Source organism: Choloepus didactylus, chromosome 5, assembly GCF_015220235.1.
Source record: "Choloepus didactylus isolate mChoDid1 chromosome 5, mChoDid1.pri, whole genome shotgun sequence".
Lineage (NCBI taxonomy): Eukaryota > Metazoa > Chordata > Mammalia > Pilosa > Megalonychidae > Choloepus > Choloepus didactylus.
This window is the reverse complement of record NC_051311.1, coordinates 160334904-160357387: the sequence shown is the minus strand read 5'-3', so window position 1 is coordinate 160357387 and position 22484 is coordinate 160334904. Positions and strand designations below refer to the sequence as shown.

At 38.1% G+C, this 22484-nt stretch overlaps 1 protein-coding gene across 1 annotated transcript in view; it reads left to right on the top strand.

The window, feature by feature from the left end:
* The window catches only part of ABCA13 (ATP binding cassette subfamily A member 13), a 453377-nt gene that overhangs the window by 84997 nt on the left and 345896 nt on the right, over positions 1 to 22484 (top strand). The window contains exons 17-18 of the mRNA XM_037837193.1: positions 2026 to 6798; positions 19741 to 19850. Coding sequence (XP_037693121.1) covers positions 2026 to 6798; positions 19741 to 19850 — 4883 coding nt within the window. The remainder of the gene's footprint in view (positions 1 to 2025; positions 6799 to 19740; positions 19851 to 22484) is intronic.

Genomic DNA, 22484 nt, shown 5'->3' with positions numbered 1-22484 from the left:
CAAAATAAGAACAATGGGATGGACCTTCGGGAGAATGTGTGCCTTGCTCGTGTCAAATTCATAACTGCACATGTTCTTGAGCCTCTCAAGTGTTTAATAGCCCTGGAAAGACAGCAATAGAACTAGACTATATAAGCTCCAGGAGCATGTTTAATTTTATATGTGTGGACTCACGACAGCTGGCACAAACTCTTTCGTGATTCCTTGATGATTACTTGTTGGTTTAATGAATAAAAAAGAAGTAATTAAATAAATAAGAAGGGGCATTAAGCACAATTAAAATGAAGGCAGCTGAACTTGAAAAGAGAAAACCTGGGTCATGTCCCTTTTCTGCAACATAATAGCAGTGTGACTCTGCCAATTAAAATATATATATATATAAAGTTTCCTTTTCCATGAAATGGAAATAATGACGTGTATCTTAAAAAAGCTGTTGTAGGAAAGATTGTGTTTGTGACGGTGCTTTATAAGTTGTAAAATAATATAAAAATTTGGGGCAATATAGCTACTAGTGGTATCAGTTCTCCTTCAACTGCTATTGCTGCTACCATTACTCAGTTCCTCACACAAAAGGAAGTTTTGTATTTTCCCCTATCAATACATGGTTACTTGCATATTAGTTATGCAAATATTTCTGTGTATGGGTGGATGTAGGCAACAATGCAAATCAAGCAAAGTTGATATTGAATTCCTAATAACAGAACTTTCTTGGGAAATGTTCTCAATGATCCATGCTTCCAAGTTGCCACTCTTTGTCGTACAACTAGCAATAAATTAAGTTAAGCTCAGATCTTAGCTACTAGTGAGTAAAACAACATTCCTGCATCTGATCTGTTATACACAGCGGGTGTGTTACACAGCAGGGATACAGAGTTGAGGAGGTCTAGAAAGTAATTCGCACCTTAAGACACTAATAACTAACAACATTAATAACTTCTAATTCATCCTCTGAGAACTCTTTGTATTTTAGAAACAAATACCTGTGTAGAACATATCCCGATCTGAAATAATGATTTTCTACTAGTGAGGTTTATATCTTCGCTGAAAGAGCACTGGAATTACCTCTGGGACTGAGAATCCCAAGTGTTCCTTTTAAAACATAAAGGCTTAGTTTCTGATGCATCCCACTTTTTGGAAGACCTAGCCCCCAAAATTCTTTTTTAATCATTTTTTCTTTACTTTGGAATATAATATATATACATAGAAGTATAACTTTCCAATTGCAATTTAACGAGTAGTTAGAGAGCAAATTTCAAAGAATGTTAAGAGTTCCAGCTCCAGTTCAGTTATTTCCTTATTGTGAAATATAACACAAATGCAAAAAGGTAATCTCTTTCAAAGTATGATTTAAAATTTCCAAAAATGTTATGAGTTTCAATACCATAGTTTCAGTTATTTCCTTACTGTGAAATATAACGCATATACAAGAAAGTGATAGGAAGGGGTAACAACAGACAAGATGGAATTTAACAAAGGATTATGAATACTGAATCTCTATAATTTTCTTCTTTTTAGTTGCTAGGGTATTAGAATAGCTAGAAGGAAAGAATTGAAATGGTTGAACTGTAACCCATAGAATCCTTTGAAATTTCTTCTATAGCTACTTGTTAAATTGTAATTTGAAAGTTAGCCCAAGATATTTTAAAATGCTATATGGATTTGAATCTTAAGCGTCCCATGGAATGAATGCAAACTTATTTTTAGCAGTCATTCATAGGAATGCATGAGGTGAAATAATTAAGAATGCATTGTTTTTGGTTGCAGGATACCCATTTCAAGCTAAATATACGCAACTACATATGTTGACATCTAAAATATTTTCAAATGTTCACATTTGCTTAATTTCTCTTGGGGAATAGATTATCCGGTAAATATTTAATTTATGCTTTATTATAAGTAAATCTGGGTTAGTATTAATATTGTCTTAGAAAGATATCACCAAGTATTTTCTTAGAACTTATTTGAATTTATCTTGAATTTATTTCTATTTCAACTGATACTAAAATAATTCTATTGATATTGTAGGGTCTTAAATGCTACAAAGGATCTTCTAATGATGGAAAATAAGTCACATACCTTGGAGGATGAACAAATGAACTTTCTTTTATCATTTGTGGAATTTTGGGAGAAATTATTTCTGCTTAATCCTTTAGACTCATCCAGTTTTCCCCAATTCCATAACCTCTCATCTCTCACTGAGACTTTTCAGAATGCAAGTATTTTGTGGATAAATCACTTTAAAACTTCAGAGAGAGACCCATCTGCTGCTGACACTCAGAAACTTTTGGAATTTGGCAAAGAGGTGATAAAAAGAATACAAACTCTTGCAAGTCTCTGGATAAAGAAGGAATCAAGAAATATTTGGAGATTCATGGAATTAATACTTTTTGAAATTAATCCCAAGCTTCTGGAATTGTGGATGCATGGAATTTCAAAAGGAGAAAGAACTAAATTGGAAATGTTGTCTACGCTCTTAAATTTTTCTGTTCCAGAAAATGAGAGGGTTATTAGGAAAAGCTTTAATTTTTCTCAGTTTCATTCAGATTGGCCTAAATTAACAGCTGTGAACATGGATTTTGTACATTTAAGTGAAACTATAATAAACAGTTCCTATGAATTTGGATTTCTGAGGCAGGAGCAAGTCTCAGAAGCTTTGGACACAGTCTATGCCCTAAGAAATGTGTCTGATCTTTTCTCTGCCCTTTCTGAACCTCACAAACAAGAAGTTGATAAAATTTTGACTCATATATACCTCAACGTCTTCAAGGACAAGGATTCCGCTTTACTTCTGAAGATTTATTCTTCATTTTACCAATATATTTATAAATTCTTCTTGAACATTCAGAATAGAGAGTCTTTGCTAACTTTTCTCACACAAATCTCAAAGCACATTTTGGATATCATAAAGCAATTTAATTTCCAAACCATCAGTAACGCTTTTGTATTTTTATCGGAGACAGTAGAATTTCTTGATAGAATTTCTGAAGTTTCGTATTGTCAGCAATTACTTTCAATTTTTAACTTTTTGGAGCTTCAAGCCCAATCCCTGACATCTACAGGGGACCCAGAATTGAAAATGGTCCATGCTGCTTTGACAGGCCTCAAACAGTTACTGATAGTAGATGAATATCTTCGTATTTCTTTTGTTCAATATATGAGCCAACTCTTCAATGGATCAGTAGAAGCCTTGTTTGATAATGAATGCTTTGCTTGGGATAATGAAAGCATTTCCTCCATCCATTATTCAACAGATGGGGAATCCTCATTCATTCTTCCGTGGACTCAGTTTCTTTCAAACCTCTCAGCAGATGGCAGTATGTTCAATGAAGTGATGGCCATTCATTGTACCGTTTCATGGCTTCAAATGTGGATGGAAATCTGGGGAAGCCTATCTCAAATATTGAAGATTGACATGAATATTTTCAGTTCTCTTAATCTTGGTCTCAGTCAGATTTTGGAAGAATTGGAGAATGATGTGAAAATTTCTAAACACTGCCAGGGAATGTTTACCACCTATCACCCTGCTAGACTTATCTTGAATTTGATTAAAAATTTAATTCCAGCTGCTGGTGTCCATGATTGGAATGATTTCCTGGATCTCAGTGATCTTTGGGTGGCCTTAGGTGACACATTATTTACAGTAAAATCGCTTACACTGGACAAAGTAAATAAATCCCTTCTCACTCTGGAAAGTGCTCTGCATCAGCTAAAGACATTTCCACTAAACACAAATACCAGTAGAGAATTTTTCTATTCCCTGCTTGAACTTTTCATGGAATTAAGCAATACTGCAGAATATACAGATGTATATTTGATAAATCCCTTTCTTTTAAATAATCTAACAAATTATGGAGCAGAATTTGAAAGTTTCATCACTGAGCTAAGAGAGGCAATCTTATTTCTTAGAACTGTGTCACATGATCAAGATTTGTTGTCCTGTGCTGATGTTTTCCAAAAGGTTACAAAGCTTGTTTTAGAAGGTGACTTATTGTATGAAAATGCTTCACAGAGAACATTATATATTCTCACCATGCTAACTTCAACATTTTTCTCTGAAAATATAATCAGCCGTCTGAAAGGATGTGTTGCCTGGATAGATAGCATAAACCATCTGTATGTTATGTTTAACTCCAGTTTTTCACAAGCCCATCTTCAAGGAATTTTGGGGAGTTTTGGAGATATAGAAAACAAAATAGATACTACACTGAAACTTGTTACTTGGATGTTAAATATGAAAGAACCTCTTTGCTCATTAAATAAGTCATATATAAATTGTGTGGACATTTACTTGAAAAACATAACTGACTTTCTAAATGTTATACTTACTGAAGTCTTTGAAAAAGAGAATGTACCAAAATTTGAGATTTTATTGACTCTTTTAAATGATTCCACAGACCAAATAAGGATGACTATCAACAGCTTAACAAGAGACTTTGATTTTGCATCTCAATCCAACTGGAAACATTTTACTGAATTAATTCTAAGACCCATAAACATGTCAGAACAACTTCCTCACCAATTTCAAAATATCTGGCTGCATTTAATTGCTCTGGGGAAGGAAATTCAGAAACTTGTGAAAGATATTTCTCCTAACATCCTGGAAGATAATTCCTCTTTTGAAACTGAAAAGTTTTTAAGTGTGATTGCCACCAGTCCAAAGGAAAAGGATGTAAATAGTTTAAGCAGTTCAGTTTATCATTTAGCTAGTTACCTCACCTTCAACCTATCTCAGGATCTCCAAAATTCCACAAAAATAATTCCACATGAGATTATGAAAGCTGTGGGTCTTGGGATTCAACTGGTCAGGGATGTGTTTAACTTCTTAATGCCCACAGTTCATCACAATATTCCACAAAATGCAGGTGATATCCAAGTTTTGAAGAAGGTAACTTCTCTCATGCACACTCTCAAGAAGACAGACATAGATCTTCTAGTAGATCAACTTGAACAAATTAGTGGAAGCCTAATGGATTTCTTTAAGAATATCAGTGGATTAGAGGATGGCAAATTGGGGATAAACTTACTTGTTAGCTTGGTAGAAAAATTTGCAGAGAGCTCACATTCTTGGAATGTGAATCATTTGCTGAAACTCTCACGCCTGTTTCCTAAGGATGATGTTAATGCAGTGGTTGATGCATACTATGTCCTTCCCCACGTTGTGAGGCTTCTCCAGAGAGTGCTTGACAAAAACTTCACGGAGGCCCTCAAGGATGTGTACAACTTCACACTTCTTCATGGCATACGCATTTCAAATGTCACCAAGGAAGACTTTGCTCTTGCAATAAAAACTCTTTTGGACATAATTGAATTCATGTCTCATAAGCCAGGTTTTGTTTCAGAGGCTTTAACTTGCCTTCCTGAGGTTTGGTGCTGGAATTACATAACTTCCAGATTTCAGCAGAATCCAAACTTGGAAACCTGTAATGTCCACAAGCTCATTCATTCTTCCTTTTATAGCAAAGTAGCTGCTATACTTGACCATCTCCACCTGTCTCCCCCTGGTGACTATTCACAGTGTTCAAATGAAAGCTCACGAATGGAAATAACTAGGAACGTGGTCTGTGTACTTCATGAGTTGGTGGACTGGAATTCCATTCTTCTAGAGATGTGTGAAGTTTTTCACATTAAAACTTCACTTTTGAATACTGTTCAAGAATTTTGGCATACAGTATCACCATATGTCTTGTCTTCTGGAAATCTAAGTAATGACAGCATCTCTGAACTTTGCATGGCTGGTCCCATAAAACAAGTTGCTTTGCAGATCATAGAGACACTAAAAAGTGTCAACTATACAAAAGTTACTTCAGGTGAAAATATTTTTGATAAACTAACTAGTTTAAGCAAGATCCTTAACACAGATGAAGTCACAGAGACATCTGTTCCAAGTAATACTTTCTTAAATTTGGAAAGGATAGTAAAATTGATTTCTGGGGTTCTGAGCTCAGAAAATAGTCCTCCTTTTCTAATTTCTCCATTAATGCTGTTTCTGAATGCAAATCTTACAGGAAATAGTTTGGAAGCATTATCAAGTTCTATTAAGAAAAGGGAAGATACTTACAACATTGAAGAACCGTGGCTTGAGTTTGAACAAATCATGAAAAAACTAAGACATGTTTTTAGCATTGGAGACTTTTTCTCTGCAATTAACCAAGAAATTCAAACTATAAATTCAGTGAGTCTTCAAAATGCAACTTTGCAACTTGTCCAGTTTTTGGAAAGCCTGAATTCATCATCACTGAAGACCTTAGGCATTGTGGAAGATTTTCTAATCACCACAAGAAACTGGTTTCATGAATATGCAAACAAAAATCACTCCAGAATGATACAAACATTGCTTTTTCTTATGACAAATGAGAGTTTGATTGATGGTGTAAATTTGTTGGCTAAAGATATTACCACCTATTTGGACTACCTCAAAAACATTTCTAGAGAAGGTTATTTTGATGTTTCCCTTCTCACTCATCTGGTAAACCAAGAACAGCTAACTAACTTTTCCTTTGTTCCATTGCTTTTTGAAAGCATCCTGATGAATGCAATCAATAACTTAGCTGGAAGATCCCAAGAAACAGCTCCAAATTTAAGTAATGCTGACCTTCAAATAATGGACTTCATTAACCTCACCTTGAATCATACACAGCTGGAAAATGGCGAGGAAATCACTTTCCCTCCAAGAAGCATAGTGGGTTTTGTGGAACAACTTTTGAAAACATTCTTCTCCGTAACGCTAGAAGAAAATTCTGAGAACAACATATCTTTTCTACTAAAAGTCTTCCACAAAGATATCATTGCAGAGATGAGGTGAGTCTACTTTGGGTTTCTACTCTCTAGGTGTCATACATTTCAGTCCACTGTACTTTGTTGAATGTGTGTGTGTGTGTGTGTGTGTGTGTGTGTATATATATATATATGTCAGTGGCAGTACTTGTACTTAACACTTTAACTGCACATTTTTTGAAGCAAATTTTGTCTTAATGAACATTCTATTAAAATACCAAGGTACAGTGATGCTGATGACTGTTATCTAACTATTAAAACATATAAACCAGGTCTCTAGTCATTAATTACACACTAGGCTTTCTTACATTTTTGGATTATGAAAAAAAACATGAAATTCTATTTTGCATGGAACTGAAAAATTAGTTTTTGTATATGTGCATGTGTATGGGTAATGGTCATACTTTGAAGTGATGTGATAACTCTCTAATCACAAATGAGGGGTTTAAATATTTTTATTGCAATTAATCTGCTGTGACTTTTGTATTTGGAAGCATTCAAATTGTTAGTCTTATCTTTTTTCGTATATCTTTTTTCATTGCTTTTGAAGCTTGCCAGTGAAGATGCTAGAGAGAAATGCCAATTTATCCCATGATGTCTGTGGCAGTCAGACTCTATACACAGAGAAGTAGAATGATAACAAAGAGTTAATTCATGGAATTGGCTTGTGCAGTTTTGGTGGCTGGCTAAGCAAGTCCAAAGTTAACAGGACAGGTGGTAGGGAAGGGCAGACTGGATCCTCATGGAAAGAACTGGAGCTTTTTATCTTCAGGAAGGAAGATCCAGAGGGAAGGGAGAGTAACTGCAGACCCAGCTGCCCAGCTGCAATTTGAAGTCACTGAGCTCAAGGAAGTCCTACGCCCTCTTTTAAAGGCCTTCCAGTTGATTAAGTCATGCCCACTGAAGACAGCATCCCTTCTTCTTAACTTCAAGTCAACTGATTAGGGATTTTAATCATAGCTGCAAAATCCCTTCACATCAGCACCTAGATTTGGGTTTGATTGATCAAATGGGAGAATGTGTGTAAATGCTAAAAAATGGCCCCTGTCTCCCTCACCTCCTCCAGGTCTCAGGAGAGAATTTCCCGAATTTCCCTTAGAGCTCACTCTAATCAGAAACATACTAGAAAGGGAATTCCAGGAGCTGTAACTTGGCCTGGCCAAGTTGACACATCACAAAACCATCACAGTGTCTGAGAAATTTGCCAATACTCTTAAAATTCAGGAAAATATAAATATGCTTACCACTTCTTCAAAGCTTTACAGCCTACATTTAGAACTACTTTATAGTCATTTTATTTTTTTTCCTAAAAGCAAAAGTATGTGGCTTTTTAAGTTCTTAGGTTAGGGGGATGGTAATAGAATTATCCATGAAATTTTTACACCATTTTCATTATTTGGCGAGGAAACATTAATTTTTATCTGGAATGTATTTTAGCATATCATCTTTCAGTCAGCATTATTCTCTCAGGATGATACTATAAAACAAACAATATCACGAAAGTCCTTATATATTTTAATCTTTCCATTGTTAATGTACTCAATGTGAAATTAAAAGAATATATACATATATATTTACAGTTTTGTCCCAAGAGATAAAATTCTAGAAATTCTGAAACTGGATCAATTTCTTACCTTGATAAAAGAAGACAGATTCATGAATATTTTTTCAAGTTTAAGGGAGACCATAGATCATCTATTCAAAAGCTCATTTATGTCAGGCAATGGAGGATTTTATTTTGATATTCATCAAGGATTGATGTTCATGAGAGATTTATTTAACACTCTTCTAAGGGAAACCTCAATGAAAAAAAAAGACTGAAAATAATTTGGAGTTTCTCACAGCAGTGAATCAGTTGCTCTGCCATATGAACAGTTCTGAGGACTTCTTTAGGCTCAATCGAGACCTTACATTAGCTCTTCACCTGGTGAGAAAAACGTCCACAGAAATAGCAAGTCATATGGATAAATGTTCTTTTCTGATGCAATTTTTTTGAGATATACTCACACACCTCATGATCCATCCGAAGTATACAATCAATGCTCACAGTATCACCATACGGTTGTGCATTCATCGCCACAATTTTTGAGCATTTTTATTACTCCAAAACGAAGAAAAAAATATAAAAAATTAAAAAAGAACACCTATCTTTTTTATTTTCATTTTTATTTTTTATTCTTATTCTGATTCTTTCTGGTATAAGGAAAATGTTCAAAAATAGATTGGGGTGATGAATGCACAACTATATGATGGTACTGTGAACAGCTGATTGTACACCATGGATGATTGTATGGTATGTGAATATATCTCAGTACAACTGAATTAAAAAAAACACAATGAGATAACATTACACAATTTGATTTTGTTACCTAGGCTGCTTAAGCAAATACCATGAAATAGGTTGGCTTAAACAATGAGAATTTATTCACTTATGGTTTTGAGGCTGGAAAAATGTCCAAATCAAGGCATCATCAAGGCTATGCTTTTTTCCCAAAGACTGTAGCATTCAGAGGCTGACTGCCGGCTCCTCTGTCACATGGCAAGGCACATGGCAGTGTCCCCTGGTCTCTGCCTTCTCCTGCAGGTTCCATCAATGTCCAACCTCTTGTTTCTGGTGGCTTCCTCTCTCTGCCTGAATTTCGCTCTGCTTATAAAGAACTCTAGTAATAGGATTAAGACCCATCCTGCTTAAGGTGGACCACACCTTCTTACCTGAAGTAACCTCATCAAAAAGTCTTACTTACAATGGGTTTACACCCCCAGGAATGGATTAAATTTAAGGACATTCACATAACCTGTTGGAATGGCTAAAATTAAAAAAAAAAAAATTTTAACTGACAGTGCCATGTGCTGACAAGAATGTGGAGAAACTGGAACTTGTATGCATTGCTGGTGGCAATGCAAAATACTACAGTCACTTTGGAAAAAGTCTTGTAGTTTCTTATAAAGTTAAACATATACTGACCATATGATGTAACAATACCACTCCTAATAGAAATTAAAATATATATTCACATAAAAATCTGTATATAAAAACCTATATAGCAGCTCTTTAAATAACCAACCCCCCACCCCACCCCCCAAAAAAGAACATCCAAGCCATCCCATACCCCTTATCCCCCTACTATTTATTTATTTATTTATTGATATATTTTTGTCATTATTTTATTACTCATCCACCCCCCCCCCCCTTTTTTTGGTTGAATATACTTTTAAACTCTTCTAGGGACTTCTGTAGTTTGTGTCCCACACTCTACGAAGCTATACTTGCCAATTTAACTGATTTGTTTTCCTTTATAAATAGTTATTTCCCTCTAAGAAACAGAGCAGCGTTATAAACATTCCTAAGAGATTTCTTGGTGTCATCTCGAGAGCAGGTGGAGAAAGTCACCTTTCAGAATCCATCTTAGAAATGTCTGGTACTCTAATCAAGCTGGCATGTGACAGTTCTGAACTGGAGTTGTTGCCACGGCAGTGGACTCCATGTTGACACTTCTTAGGCTAGCCAAGAACGTTTTAGAGGAGCTGGCCACTATTTTTGAAACTCATTCGATCTCCAATACCAATGACACTTTGAAATTCTTTGACACACTCTATTCTATTTTGAAACAAACTGTTCGAAGTGTTGTGAACAGAATAGCTACTTTTAGAAAAGAAGATCATTTTCTATATGAGAAGATAGAAGGCTTGTTGAAGCCATTTCCTGACTTGGTATTTGAGGTGATTAGGGTCAAACCTGTTATTTCACAATGTGTTTTCAATATATCATATGGTATACTCTCATATGTGAACAAGTCCAAGGACTTTTCTGACATTTTGGAAGAGATTGCTGCATTTTTAATTTCTGTGAACATTGATTCGGAAGATCTGGAGCATCTCATAGTAACATTTAGTTAAAGGACTCAAATACTCTGTAGATTCTGCTAGATTGTAGGAAGAAATTCTGGACTGCTTAGTCCCAATAAATGACATTATGAAACGCATGGACATTTTACTTCCAATCCAATTTTCTCTCATAGTTGCCCTCAAGATACAAAATGGCATGGAATTAATGAAGCAATCTTTTTTTTTTTTGGATGAAATGTTACTATGAAACAGCACAGAATAAGGACTGACTTGAAAATAGTGATTGATATCACCTTAGAAACCCTTTGGAGTCATTTAAATAAAGATGATTGGAATGTTTTTAATCTGTTGCTGCCATTTGATCAGCATCCAAACAACTTTTTGGAAACCAAAAAGTTACAGTTGCAGGGACCTTGAGTGGAATTAAAAGTGACTATGGAGGTGATTTGAGTAAAGTTCTATTTTTCACTCCTCTTTGATCCAGAACATAACTCACCAACAACTTGAAAAGGCATTTCAGAATTTAGTAGGTAGAATAGCTCTCTTGAGGAAATGGCCTCTCCTAAACAGCTCTCAGTGGAAAAACTCCATGAAAACTTTGTTTCAGCTGGTTTTAAAGGTGCTTATTAATACAACTGCTGTGGAGAATGTCATGTCAGAAAAAGAAGAAAGGATCAAGATTGCAATGATTGATTTTCCTTACATCTTCAGACCATTATCATGTTTCAGAAAATATATGAAAGGAATATTTTTATTGACTGAATATTGGTTAAAAGTCCCATTGACAGATCAAAGGTAATAAAATACCTAATTCTCTTCATTTTTTTTCCCTCTACTTCAATAACTGTTAAATAGAACCCTTCTGAAGTTACATTAAAGCAGGATAAGCGGTCCCACTTGACTTCATCTTACATTGCCCTCTGAAGTCTCCTTCAACATAGATTGATCAAAGTCTGTCTCTTCTTTTCACCACTTGACTCATTATTTGGCATTCAAATAGACCTTGATTTTATTGTTAAAGTAAAAACCCATTAATGTGTTCATTTGTCTCAAGACTAGGCACATCAGTGATTTTTCTATTTGCATTTCCTGGTAGCCAAGGATCCTACTATTTGATACACAGGTGAGAATATGTGGCTATGCATGTTACACAGAAAATTGTATTTTCAGCTACAGGTAATAACTCTTAGGGTCCAGGCAGCTATTAGCTTCTGCCCTCTTTATACTCAGCCCCACCCTACATGGTTGTTTTCAACTCCAAGCTCTAAATGTTAGACAAGGGGAAACCTCTCCTTAAAAGCTGCAATCTTGTTGGACTACATGCTGTGGAAACAGTTTTCTGCTCTACATGGGAAATTTTGTTCCTCTAGGGGTACAGAGTCCCAAAGAGGCTGCAGCTGCCCCAATCCATCCTTTCTGGGTGTGACAGTATTGTTTGAATGGTCCGTGGTTCCTGCCTGTCCCCACTTTTCACTCAGCTCCACAAGGGGAAAAGAAGAACCCAACTTCTTTTCTGTTAGTTCTGTTGCTACAGGGATGCATCTTGAATCCAATAATTTTTTAGGTCTTAGAAAGATTTTCTTGGTTAGTGAAATGGATTGTCCATTGACCCAAAAACTATCAATGTCTCAAAACTTGACTGCTGGCTGTCAGAGCTTCCCTGCCTAATCTTCTCATTGCCATTGATCATAAACTATACTGTTTCACTTTAGTGCTCTGCTCTGAATTTTCTTTTTTCTTTTTTTTTAAGTATTTAATGTGTTGTTTTTTTTTTCCTTTTTAATTTTTATTGGGATTGTTCAGATACCATACAATTATTCAAAGATCCAAAGTGTACAATCAATTGCCCCTGGTACCCTCATACAGCTGTACATCCATCACCGCACTTAATTTTTGTTCAATTTTTAGAACCTTTTCATTACTCCAGACAAGAAATAAAGTGAAAGATGAAAAAAGAAAAAAAAAAAAAAAAAAGAAAAGAAAAAGAAAAGGAAACTCGAATCCTCTCATATCCCTAACCAACCCCCCTCAATTGTTGACTCGTAGTGTTGGTATAGTACATTTGTTACCATTTACGAAAGAATGTTGAAATACTACTAACTGTAGTATATAGTTTGCAATAGGTATATAGTTCTTCCCTATATGCCCTTCTATTATTAACTTCTAGTTCTATTGTCATACATTTGTTCTGATTCATGAAAGAGTTTTCTAATATTTGTACAGTTAATCATGGACATTGCCCACCACAGGATTCAGTTTTATGCATTCCCGTCTTTTGACCTCCAACTTTTCTTCTGGTGACATATATGACTCTGAGCTTCCCCTTTCTACCTCATTCATGCACCATTCGGCACTGTTAGTTATTCTCACATCTTGCTACTGACACCTCTGTTCATTTCCAAACATTTAAGTTCATCCTAGTTGAACATTCTGCTCATAATGAGCAACCGCTCCCCATTCTTAAGCCTCGTCCTGTATTTTGGTACCTTATATTTCATGTCTATGAGTTTACTTATTATGATTAGTTATTATCAGTGAGACCCTGCAATATTTGTCCTTATGTGTCTGGCTTATTTCACTCAGTATATTGCCCTTGAGGTTTTGTCATCAACCCATTTTTTTTTTTTTTAAGATGGTTTTGTTCACACACCATACATTCCATCCTAAGTAAACAATCGATAGTTCTCTGTATGGTCACATATTTATGTGTTCACCACCTTCACCACTATCTATATAAGGGCATCTACATTTCTTCCACAAGGCAGGAGGGAGAGTCAAAGAAGGTAGAGAGGTAAAAGAAAGAGGAAAACAAATGACAGCTAGGAAGTAGCAAAAGGAAAAGTAACCTTAAATCAAAGTAGAGTAAAGAGTCAGACACCACCACCAATGTCAATTGTCTAACATGCCTCCCCTATCCCCGCTCTTATCTGCATTTACCTTGGTATATCACCTTTGTTACATTAAAGGAAGCATAATACAATGATTCTGTTAGTTACAGTCTTTAGTTTACATTGATTGCATCCCTCCCCCAATGCCTCCCCATTTTTAACACCTTGCAAGGTTGACATTTGCTTGTTCTCCCTTGTAAAACAACATATTTGTACATTTTATCACAATTGTTGAATACTCTAGATTTCACCAAGTTACACAGTCCCAGTCTTTATCTTTCCTCCTTTCTTCTGGTGTCTCACATGCTCCCAACCTTCCTCTTTCAACAGTATTCATAGTTATCTTTGTTCAATGTACTTACATTGCTGTGCCACCATCTCCCCAAATTGTCCTCCAAACCACGCACTCCTGTCTTCTCCTATCTCTCTGTAGTGCTCCCTTTAGTATTTCCTATAGGGCGAGTGTCTTGTTCACAGTCTCATTGTCTGTCAGAAAATATTTTGAGCTCTCCTTCATATTTCAAGGACAGCTTTGCTGGATATAGGATTCTTGGTTGGCAGTTTTTCTCTTTCAGTGTCTTAAATATATCACACCACTTCCTTCTTGCCTCCATGGTTTCTGCTGAGAGATCTGCACATAGTCTTATTAAGCTTCCTTTGCATGTGATGGATTGCTTTTCTCTTGCTGCTTTCAGGATTCTCTCTTTGTCTTTGACATTTGTTAATTTGATTATTAAGTGTCTTGGCGTAGGCCTATTCAGATCTATTTTGTTTGGAGTACACTGTGCTTCTTGGATCTGTAATTTTATGTCTTTCATAATAGATGGGAAATTTTCATTGATTATTTCCTCTATTATTGCCTCTGCCCCTTTTCCCTTCTCTTCTCCTTCTGGGACACCAATGATACGTAGATTCTTGTACTTTGTTTCATCCTTAAGTTCCCGGAGATGTTGCTCGTATTTTTTCATTCTTTTCTCCATCTGCTCCTTTGCATGTAGGCTTTCAGGTGTTTTGTTCTCCATTTCTTGAGTGTTTTCTTCTGCCTCTTGAGATCTGCTGTTGTATGTTTCCATTGTGTCTTTAGTCTCTTGTGTTGTGATTTTCATTTCCATAGATTCTACTAGTTGTTTTTTTGAACTTTCAATTTCTGCCTTATGTATGCCCAGTGTTTTCTTTATAGCCTCTGTCTCTTTTTGTGAAATATTCTCTAAACTTTTTGAATTGATTTAGCATTAGTTGTTTAAATTCCTATATCTCGGTTGAAGTGTACGTTTGTTCCTTTGACTGGGCCATAACTTCATTTTTCTTAGTGTAGGTTGTAGTTTTCTGTTGTCTAGGCATCTGACTTCCTAGACCACCCCAATCAGGTTTTCCCCGATGAGAACAGGCTCAGGTCACAGAAGGAGGAAATATTCACTACCTGGTTTCCCTGATGGTTTTTCTTAGAGGATTGACACACCCTGGGCTTTTCTGCCTGGCAGGTGCACCTGTCGGCCTGTCCCCAGCTGGTGTAAGAGGGTGTGGCCTGTGGCTCTCCTCCCCTAGGCTTTGGGGTCTGGTTCCAGAAAGGTGGGCAGTAGAGCTGGGCCTCTCCCTTTCCTCTGGGGAAGCTATGCCCCTCCAGGGATGTCATCTGCATATCAATAAGTTCTTTGTTTCTCCGACTCTGCTGATCAAAGTGTTTTGACTTTAAAATGGCTGAGTCTGTCTTTACTGCAAAGTGCTGAGGGCTGAAAATGGCTGAGGTTTTCTCCACAAAGAGAGAAAGGGACAGAAAAGCTCCCAGGTTCACCTGTCAGCCAGAGATAGCACCCGATCCTCTGGGCTCTCCATCCTGAGATAGATATGTCCCCCGACTCTCCCAAGGTCAGTCGTGACCAAAAGCCTCTGTCTGCTTGTTGAGGATTCACTGTCCGTATTGAGCAGCTACCATTAAAACCCCGGTTGGAGCTGGGCTGAGAGAGTGCTGATCTCTAGCACCACAAGGCTTCTGTGAGGGAGGGGCTCTCAGCTCTCAGCGGGGGTCCGCAGTTTTACTTACAGATTTTATGCTGCGATCTCAGGCATTCCTCCCAATTCAGGTTGGTGGATGATGAGTGGACAGTCACGTTTATCTCCCCACAGTTATTCCAGGTTATTTACTAGTTTTTTGTTCATCTATGGATTATTCTGGGGGGGACTAACAGTCTTCCACTCCTCTCCTTGCCACCATCTTAGCTCCTTTTGAATTTTCTTTTAAACTGGAAGTGCTCCTGGCAACTCATATTCTCCACCAATCCCAGCTTTCAACCCAACTCTTTCAGTTCTGCCTAGAGGGAATTTGCACCATGCCCCAAAAATGGAAACATATCCGTTGAGACCTGGTCTGGGCACGGTCACCAGTCTCAGTCTCTAAATTCACAATATTTAGTTTCTAGTTTCATCCTACTTTAGAGATTACTTGCTTCCATTCTTTCTCTTTGTTTTCAGTATTCTTTGTTCATTGCCTTTTTAAATGAGGAAGGTATAAAGTGTTCCAAACACAAAATCCCGTTGGCCATGGGTGTGGGGTCAGACTAGCCTGCTTTGTTGTGAGTGTGGACTCTACAACTCACTTACCTTCTAAATCTAGGCAAGCCATTTAACCTTTCTGAGTTTACATTTGTTTATCTGCAAAACAGGGATGATAATAGTAACTTTGGGGGTTGTTGTGAAGTTTCCACAATAATATAAACTTTAAACATATATTTAATATACCTAATGGTATGCATTTAACAACTGAAAAATATTAATGATAATAACAAAACAATAACCACAGATATCTAGGCAAAAATATTTGTTTAAAGTTAAAATAATAAGAACGATAGCACAAATGAAATACCCGCAAGTAGAAAGTTCCCTAGCTATTCTGAAAGTTTACTACCAGAAGGTTGTTGGAGTTGAGGCTCTGGTGGCAGAGGTTGTTACCTGTGTCAGTTTGGACAGAATCCACTTTTTCTGCTTCCTGTTGCAGTACCTGCAATTGTACAGGGATGAGAAGGTCAGCTGCCTCATAGCTGAAGCCACTGATTTTTGTGCTACTACCCCTCTGGGCCCTGCATCACTCTCTTCCTTGTTGGGGCCCATTCACATACTTTCTTTTGCTTCAGCATCACCATGCATTATTTATGAGTCATTATCTATTACCTGCAGTTAGAATCAAAGTCTGTTTCAAAGTGAATCCTGCTTTTAAGCCATTTACCAATCCCTAAATCTATCATCTAAACAAGGCAAGCAGGCTAAAGAGGCAATGAGAGGTTAGAAAAAGAAAGTGGTTACCTACATCTGTTCTTTCCACTTGTCTGAAAGCCTTTGGGACACTGTGTAGTTCGCTGAAAAACAGACCTTGAAGTCCTCCTGAGTGTGGGATGGGGTGGGGGAGCCATGCAATATTGAGCTGGAAGATCCTTTGAGTTTGTCTAGCACGTTGCTCCTTAGAAATGCAGATTCTCAGGCCTGCCCCTTATCTGCCAATCAAAGCTTGCAATTTAACAGAATCCCCAGGCTATCCAGAAGCACACTGTAGTTGGAGAAATTCTAGCTGCTCCAGACAAGAGTTCTTCATTTTAGAGGTTGAGAAATCAAGTCTTGGAGAAATTCAGTGTCTTGTGCAATAAAACACATCTATTAAGGGACAATTCACAGTAGCCATAGGTGAGTATACAAGGGACATTCTGTGAAATAATGACTCTTTTGCTCCCAGGTCAATGATCGTTTAAGCACAACTAAAAAATGTTATCATTAAAACATCACAACTTACCAAAATGTATGTTACCTGATGGTGATTAATAAATATCTCTGCACAGCTCACATTTACTCTGGCAAGAAATATAAGCAACATCTAAGTTTGTCTTTCTAACTATTCCTCCCACATTGTTTTCTAGTTCAACTATAGTTTCACTATTGCTTAGAAATAACTTTGTCCTGCTTGTTATTTAGATCAGAGCAGTTCTATGTTCTTATCTCTGGGTTCCTGAGAGCCATACACATTGATATTTTGTATAATTCGGCCTAATGGTAAAAAATATTGAATGGTTTTAGAAGCCCTTAATCTGCAATTAATCAGTATAACCACAAAGACATCATATATTTCATCCTGCCTAGGATTCCAGTTCTGGAGTCTATAAATGCATTTAAACACTAGGCTTACTTTTGTCCTGACAGCGCCACCAAGCTGAAAGTCACGTATTAACATATGATAGTTGCATTCTTCAAGGGCTGGTTGGATTCTCAACATATTCTGATTGGAGAAAATTCACATCTGCCTAAGGAGAGACTTTTACTGTATATGAGATATGTTCAACTAAGCAGGTTTTTCTGTTGTCACTTTAACACCATGGCAGAACTAAAAGTTAAGCATTTTTCCAGAAAGTTTCATCCTTCACTAAATTTAAAACAATGTGCTGCAAAACTATTGAATTGCATGTAAGAAAACAGACCTTTGATGTGTTTCATGTTGTTATGGCATTCCCCCTAGCTTCCTTGACCTTGGTGTAGTGTTTTCTGGAAGACTTCAGGTATTACTGGGTCAGTCTCAGCTGTATGAGCATCTGTGTAGAAAGCTTGACCAGCTGAGATTTGGAAGAGGATGGCACTGCTGAGAAGCCAAGATGTTTGACTTTATTTTCTTTTTAACCACTAGGCCTGAGTGTTCCTTTCCTAATCAGTTGATGTAGCCATCTGTCAAAATGTGTCTGTATTTTTAATTCTTCTTTTAGAAGTGCTGCACAGATAAACAATGTTACTTATATGTTCAGTGGTTTCCAATATTTGAGGATAGTTTTGAGCTTTGGAAAGTGTATAAACACCTCAAATTGTGGAACAAAAGCCATTTTGGTTAAAGAAAAAAACAGAGAGAGAGGTAAATCTATGAAAGAACAAGCCCTTTTGTTTTGTGGCTTGTGACATAACTCTGAAGGAGAATTAAGTTGTTTTGACCAGTGGCAACTGTGCCAGTTTGAAACTGTTATAGACCCCAGAAGAACCATGATCTTTTAATCCAATCTTGTTGAGTGGAACCTTTTGATTGGATGTTTCCTTGAAGATGTGACTCACCAGCTGTGGGTGAGACCTTTGATTAAATTATTTCCATGTTATGGAGAGGAGCTCAGAGAAGCTGAGAGAGACATTTTGGAGGAGCTAAGATATGTAATCAAGAGTTTGCCCCCGGGAGAAGATAAGAGCCAATACAGACCCAGATGCTTGGAGATGCTGGGAGATGCAGATAGAAGAACATTTGGAGATGCTAAGCTAAGAGATGAAGCCCAGAGTTGCCCTGGAGAGGCTAAGAGAGGACCCCCAGATGCTTACAGAGAAACACCCAGTGAGAACAAGCAAGGATGAACAGGAGCTGAGAGAGAGAAGCTAAGAGAGACAGAAGCCCAGAAGCATTTTGGAGAAAGCCATTTTGAAACCCAACTTGGCAGCAAAGGATCAGCAGACACCAGTCATGTATGTATTCACTCAGCAAACGTTTCTGGAATGCACTGGTAGGCACAGAAGAATTAGATACAACTGACAGAGATGTTCCAGATGCCATTGGCCTTTCTTCAGTGAAGGTATCCTCTTGTTGATGCCTTAGTTTGGATACTTTCTTGGCCTTAGAACTGTAAATTTGCAACCTAATAACCCCCTTTCATAAAAGCCAATGCATTTCTGGTATTTTGCATAATGGCAGCTTTAGCAAACTGGAATAGCAGCTTATTAAAAAATTGTTCTGAATGCTTTTACTCCAATGCCTTTCAAGTGGATTACATAAAAACCAACACACATGCACACACACATACACAACTACTGTCTGGAAGTTTGTTTAAAAGTAAAAATCCTTATTTATAGAGGATTCATCTGTTTAAGTTAATTTTGCACATACCAATAGCAAACTATAAGATTTCTTTATGTTAGATGTCTCCTTTGTTTCTTTTTTGGATGCCCTTTGACCATCAGCCTTTGCTTTTCAAGAAAATGGGCCAAAACAAGAAGAGAAAGTGAGTATCAGGTTTATTGGCCATGAAATTGTTGCTTCCCACCAAAATCAGAGACTTACGCTTTTTTAGAAGTCTGAACTGTGTTTTCTGTGTTTTTCTTGTGTCTTGTAAATAGTTAAACAGGGAAGATAGTTCTTATAAGCATGTTATGATAAGCCTTGTACACAATAGGGCTATACATGTTGCAGAACTTTACCCATTAATGCCATTTTCTGTTTTTTTTCCCTAAGCGTTGTTGAAATGTGTAGAGTTTTCCAGCAGACAGTAGAGCCCTCCGAAGTCCTCGTGACTCTGCAGAAAACGAAGATGACGGTTTTGCATGTGCTTGTCTTCTTTGCAGGTGGGCTACTTATGTAAGAAATGGTTGCTCATTGCACCTGCACTGGTTTTCAGAGCTTGGCCATCAGGACGATGGGTAGATGACCCAGGAGCTTCTTTTAGAATAAAGTGCAACCCTCTCAGGCTAGCTTCTGCAGGATCTGGCCCACCCTCTCCAACCTTATTTCCAGTCCTGGGATTCTGCTTCAGCCAAATTGAACAACCCTTTTCCTGCCCTGTGCTGGGCTTTCCATACTCTGCTCTTGGAATGTCATCTCCCCATCTCCTTGAACTAAATTCCACCTACATTCTCTGACCTGGAGCAGAAGGTATCTCTGCTGTCTTTGCTGGAAATTACCCTGAGCAGACCTCTAGCAAATGCACCACTTAATGTTCTTAATTCTTATGTCTTTGTCCTTTGTGAAAGCCAGTGTTCCTGAAGGCAGCAGCTGTCTCCAATTCTTCTGTGCCTACCAGTGCATTCCAGCGGTGTTTGCTGAGTGAATACATGCAGTACCCTAAATTCTCAGGACCCTTTCCCTATAGCTCTGGCACTTAGCACTTGTACTTTGGCTTTCAGTACCCTTTTCCTTCAGTTTTCTGTATCCTCATTGACAGCAGGGGCAGACTATTCACTGCTGGTCTCCACATTATCCAGCATAGTGTCTAATGATACCAAGTGATTAATATACATGTTGCAAATGAATTAATTCTACTCAGTTTATAATTGAAAAATCCATTGCTGTACATTTCAGCGACATCTCCTTCTAGTGGCCTTTGATGAAGCTGCCTTACAGCATAACTAGATTATTTAGGACTTTTTCTAATATATAAACATTAGGCTTTGGAGCTCATCCGAACCCAGGCAGTTGCTGTTTAAGTAATTTCACACATGCACACCTGCTGCCTCCTTTCTGATGGCCTGGTGGTAAGAATGAGGGGCACAGATGTGGCCAGTGGGCTGTGGAGGCCCAATCCCTTTGGAAGCAGCTGATGGCAGTGAGGGCTTTGGGGGGCGGGGAGATAATCCCCTTCCTGGCCCATCTCACAGCATGCTCTCACTCTCCTGCCTTTCCCATGAGGGTACCTTCAGAGACTACATTAGGAGTTGTTTCCTCTCAATTTTTCTTGACCCACTCAATCTGGGGTGGCCTGGCCCCCTCTGGGCTCCTGACCTTCCCAATATGGCTTTAACACTCTTTGCCTTAACAACAGTGTGCTTGCCTGTTTCCACAACTAGCTTTGTCCCTCCATGACTGTCTACTGATCCTTACAAACCCAGCATATAGGGATAAGAGAGCATAGGAGATGCTGATAGATGTATGTTGAATGAAAGAATGAATGAATGAATGTCAAGAGTCTTTATATGCTTATGACTCAGTCCAGTGGAATTCTTAAATGTGCAATCTGGAGTTTTTCTGCAGACTGTTTTGCCATCAAAGACAGTGGATGCAAAGTCTGTGCATTCTGGCCCACTAGGTATGATTGAGCAAGCAGTGTAGGGCTGGGGAGACTGTAGAGAGGAGACTCTAGCTATCCCATGGAGGGGCTGCATTGGAAGCCAGCCCAAAACCCAATGTCAGACAGCAAGGCTGATGTGGACCAGGGTGGATCCAGTGGTGGGTGTGGCAGGTGGGGCTGGGGACCCAGAGTGCAGAACAGTGTCTTCTCTGGGAGTGAAAGGATGAGAAGCCAGCCCTGGGCAAGCACCAGCATTTCAAGTATTTGTTTCTTAAACAACTCAAAACAAATAAGATAAATTCAGGTATGGATACGTGCTAGGAAGAAGGTAAAAGGGTGATGTGGTTGAGAATTGGGGACTAGGAGGAGGTGAGGAGACCTCAGCAAACACATCTCTGGGTGGTGACATTTCAGCTGTGACCTGGATGATGAAAAAGAGGTGTGTCTGTCATGATCGCTGCTGAATCCCTTAGGTCTAGCAAATTCCCCAACACAGGTGCGGAAGGCATTTGATTAATATCTGTAGATGATTAGATGGGTAAGTGAGTGAATGCTCCATAATGCTGAGTGCTTCTCACTATTTTGGTTCACTCTCACAAGCAGCTGTGGTGGGTCAGGCTATGTAAGGAGCTGGGCTTTAGGTCTGTCCCGATGCCCATGGGCCCGTAGGGCTGCCACTTGCAATTAGGCAACCTTATGTTTGGGCAAGGCTTTGTAGTTCCCCAAATGTCTTCAGGCACAGATTCAAACTGGATTCTTACTTGACGTACTATCATGAAGGCTGGGGTGGTAGAAGGAACAGGTGCTTTAAAATCAAATGAGCCTGGGCTCAAAGCCTGCTCACTCCCCTCCTGGCTATATGACCCTGGGCACATTATCTGGTTAGTCTCCTTGAACTTTAAACAAAGAATGGGGATGGTGCCTATTTTAAAGCAGAGTTGAGGGGACTAAATAAAATGAGGTGTTGAACACAAGTCACTTCCATGGCCTGGCCTTGCAGGTGGTAAGGTGCTTAGCTCATGTTATTTCCTTTTCTCCCCGGTTACAGTACAAGTTAAAGATGGGTCTTTATGAGCTCCCATGGCAAAATCATGGCTCAGTTGGCAAAGAACTGGTTTAAAAGTGAAAATTGGTAATTTAGCGGCAGTCTATCTAACATGAGATTAGTTCTAATCGGCTCACCCTTTGTTCTTAA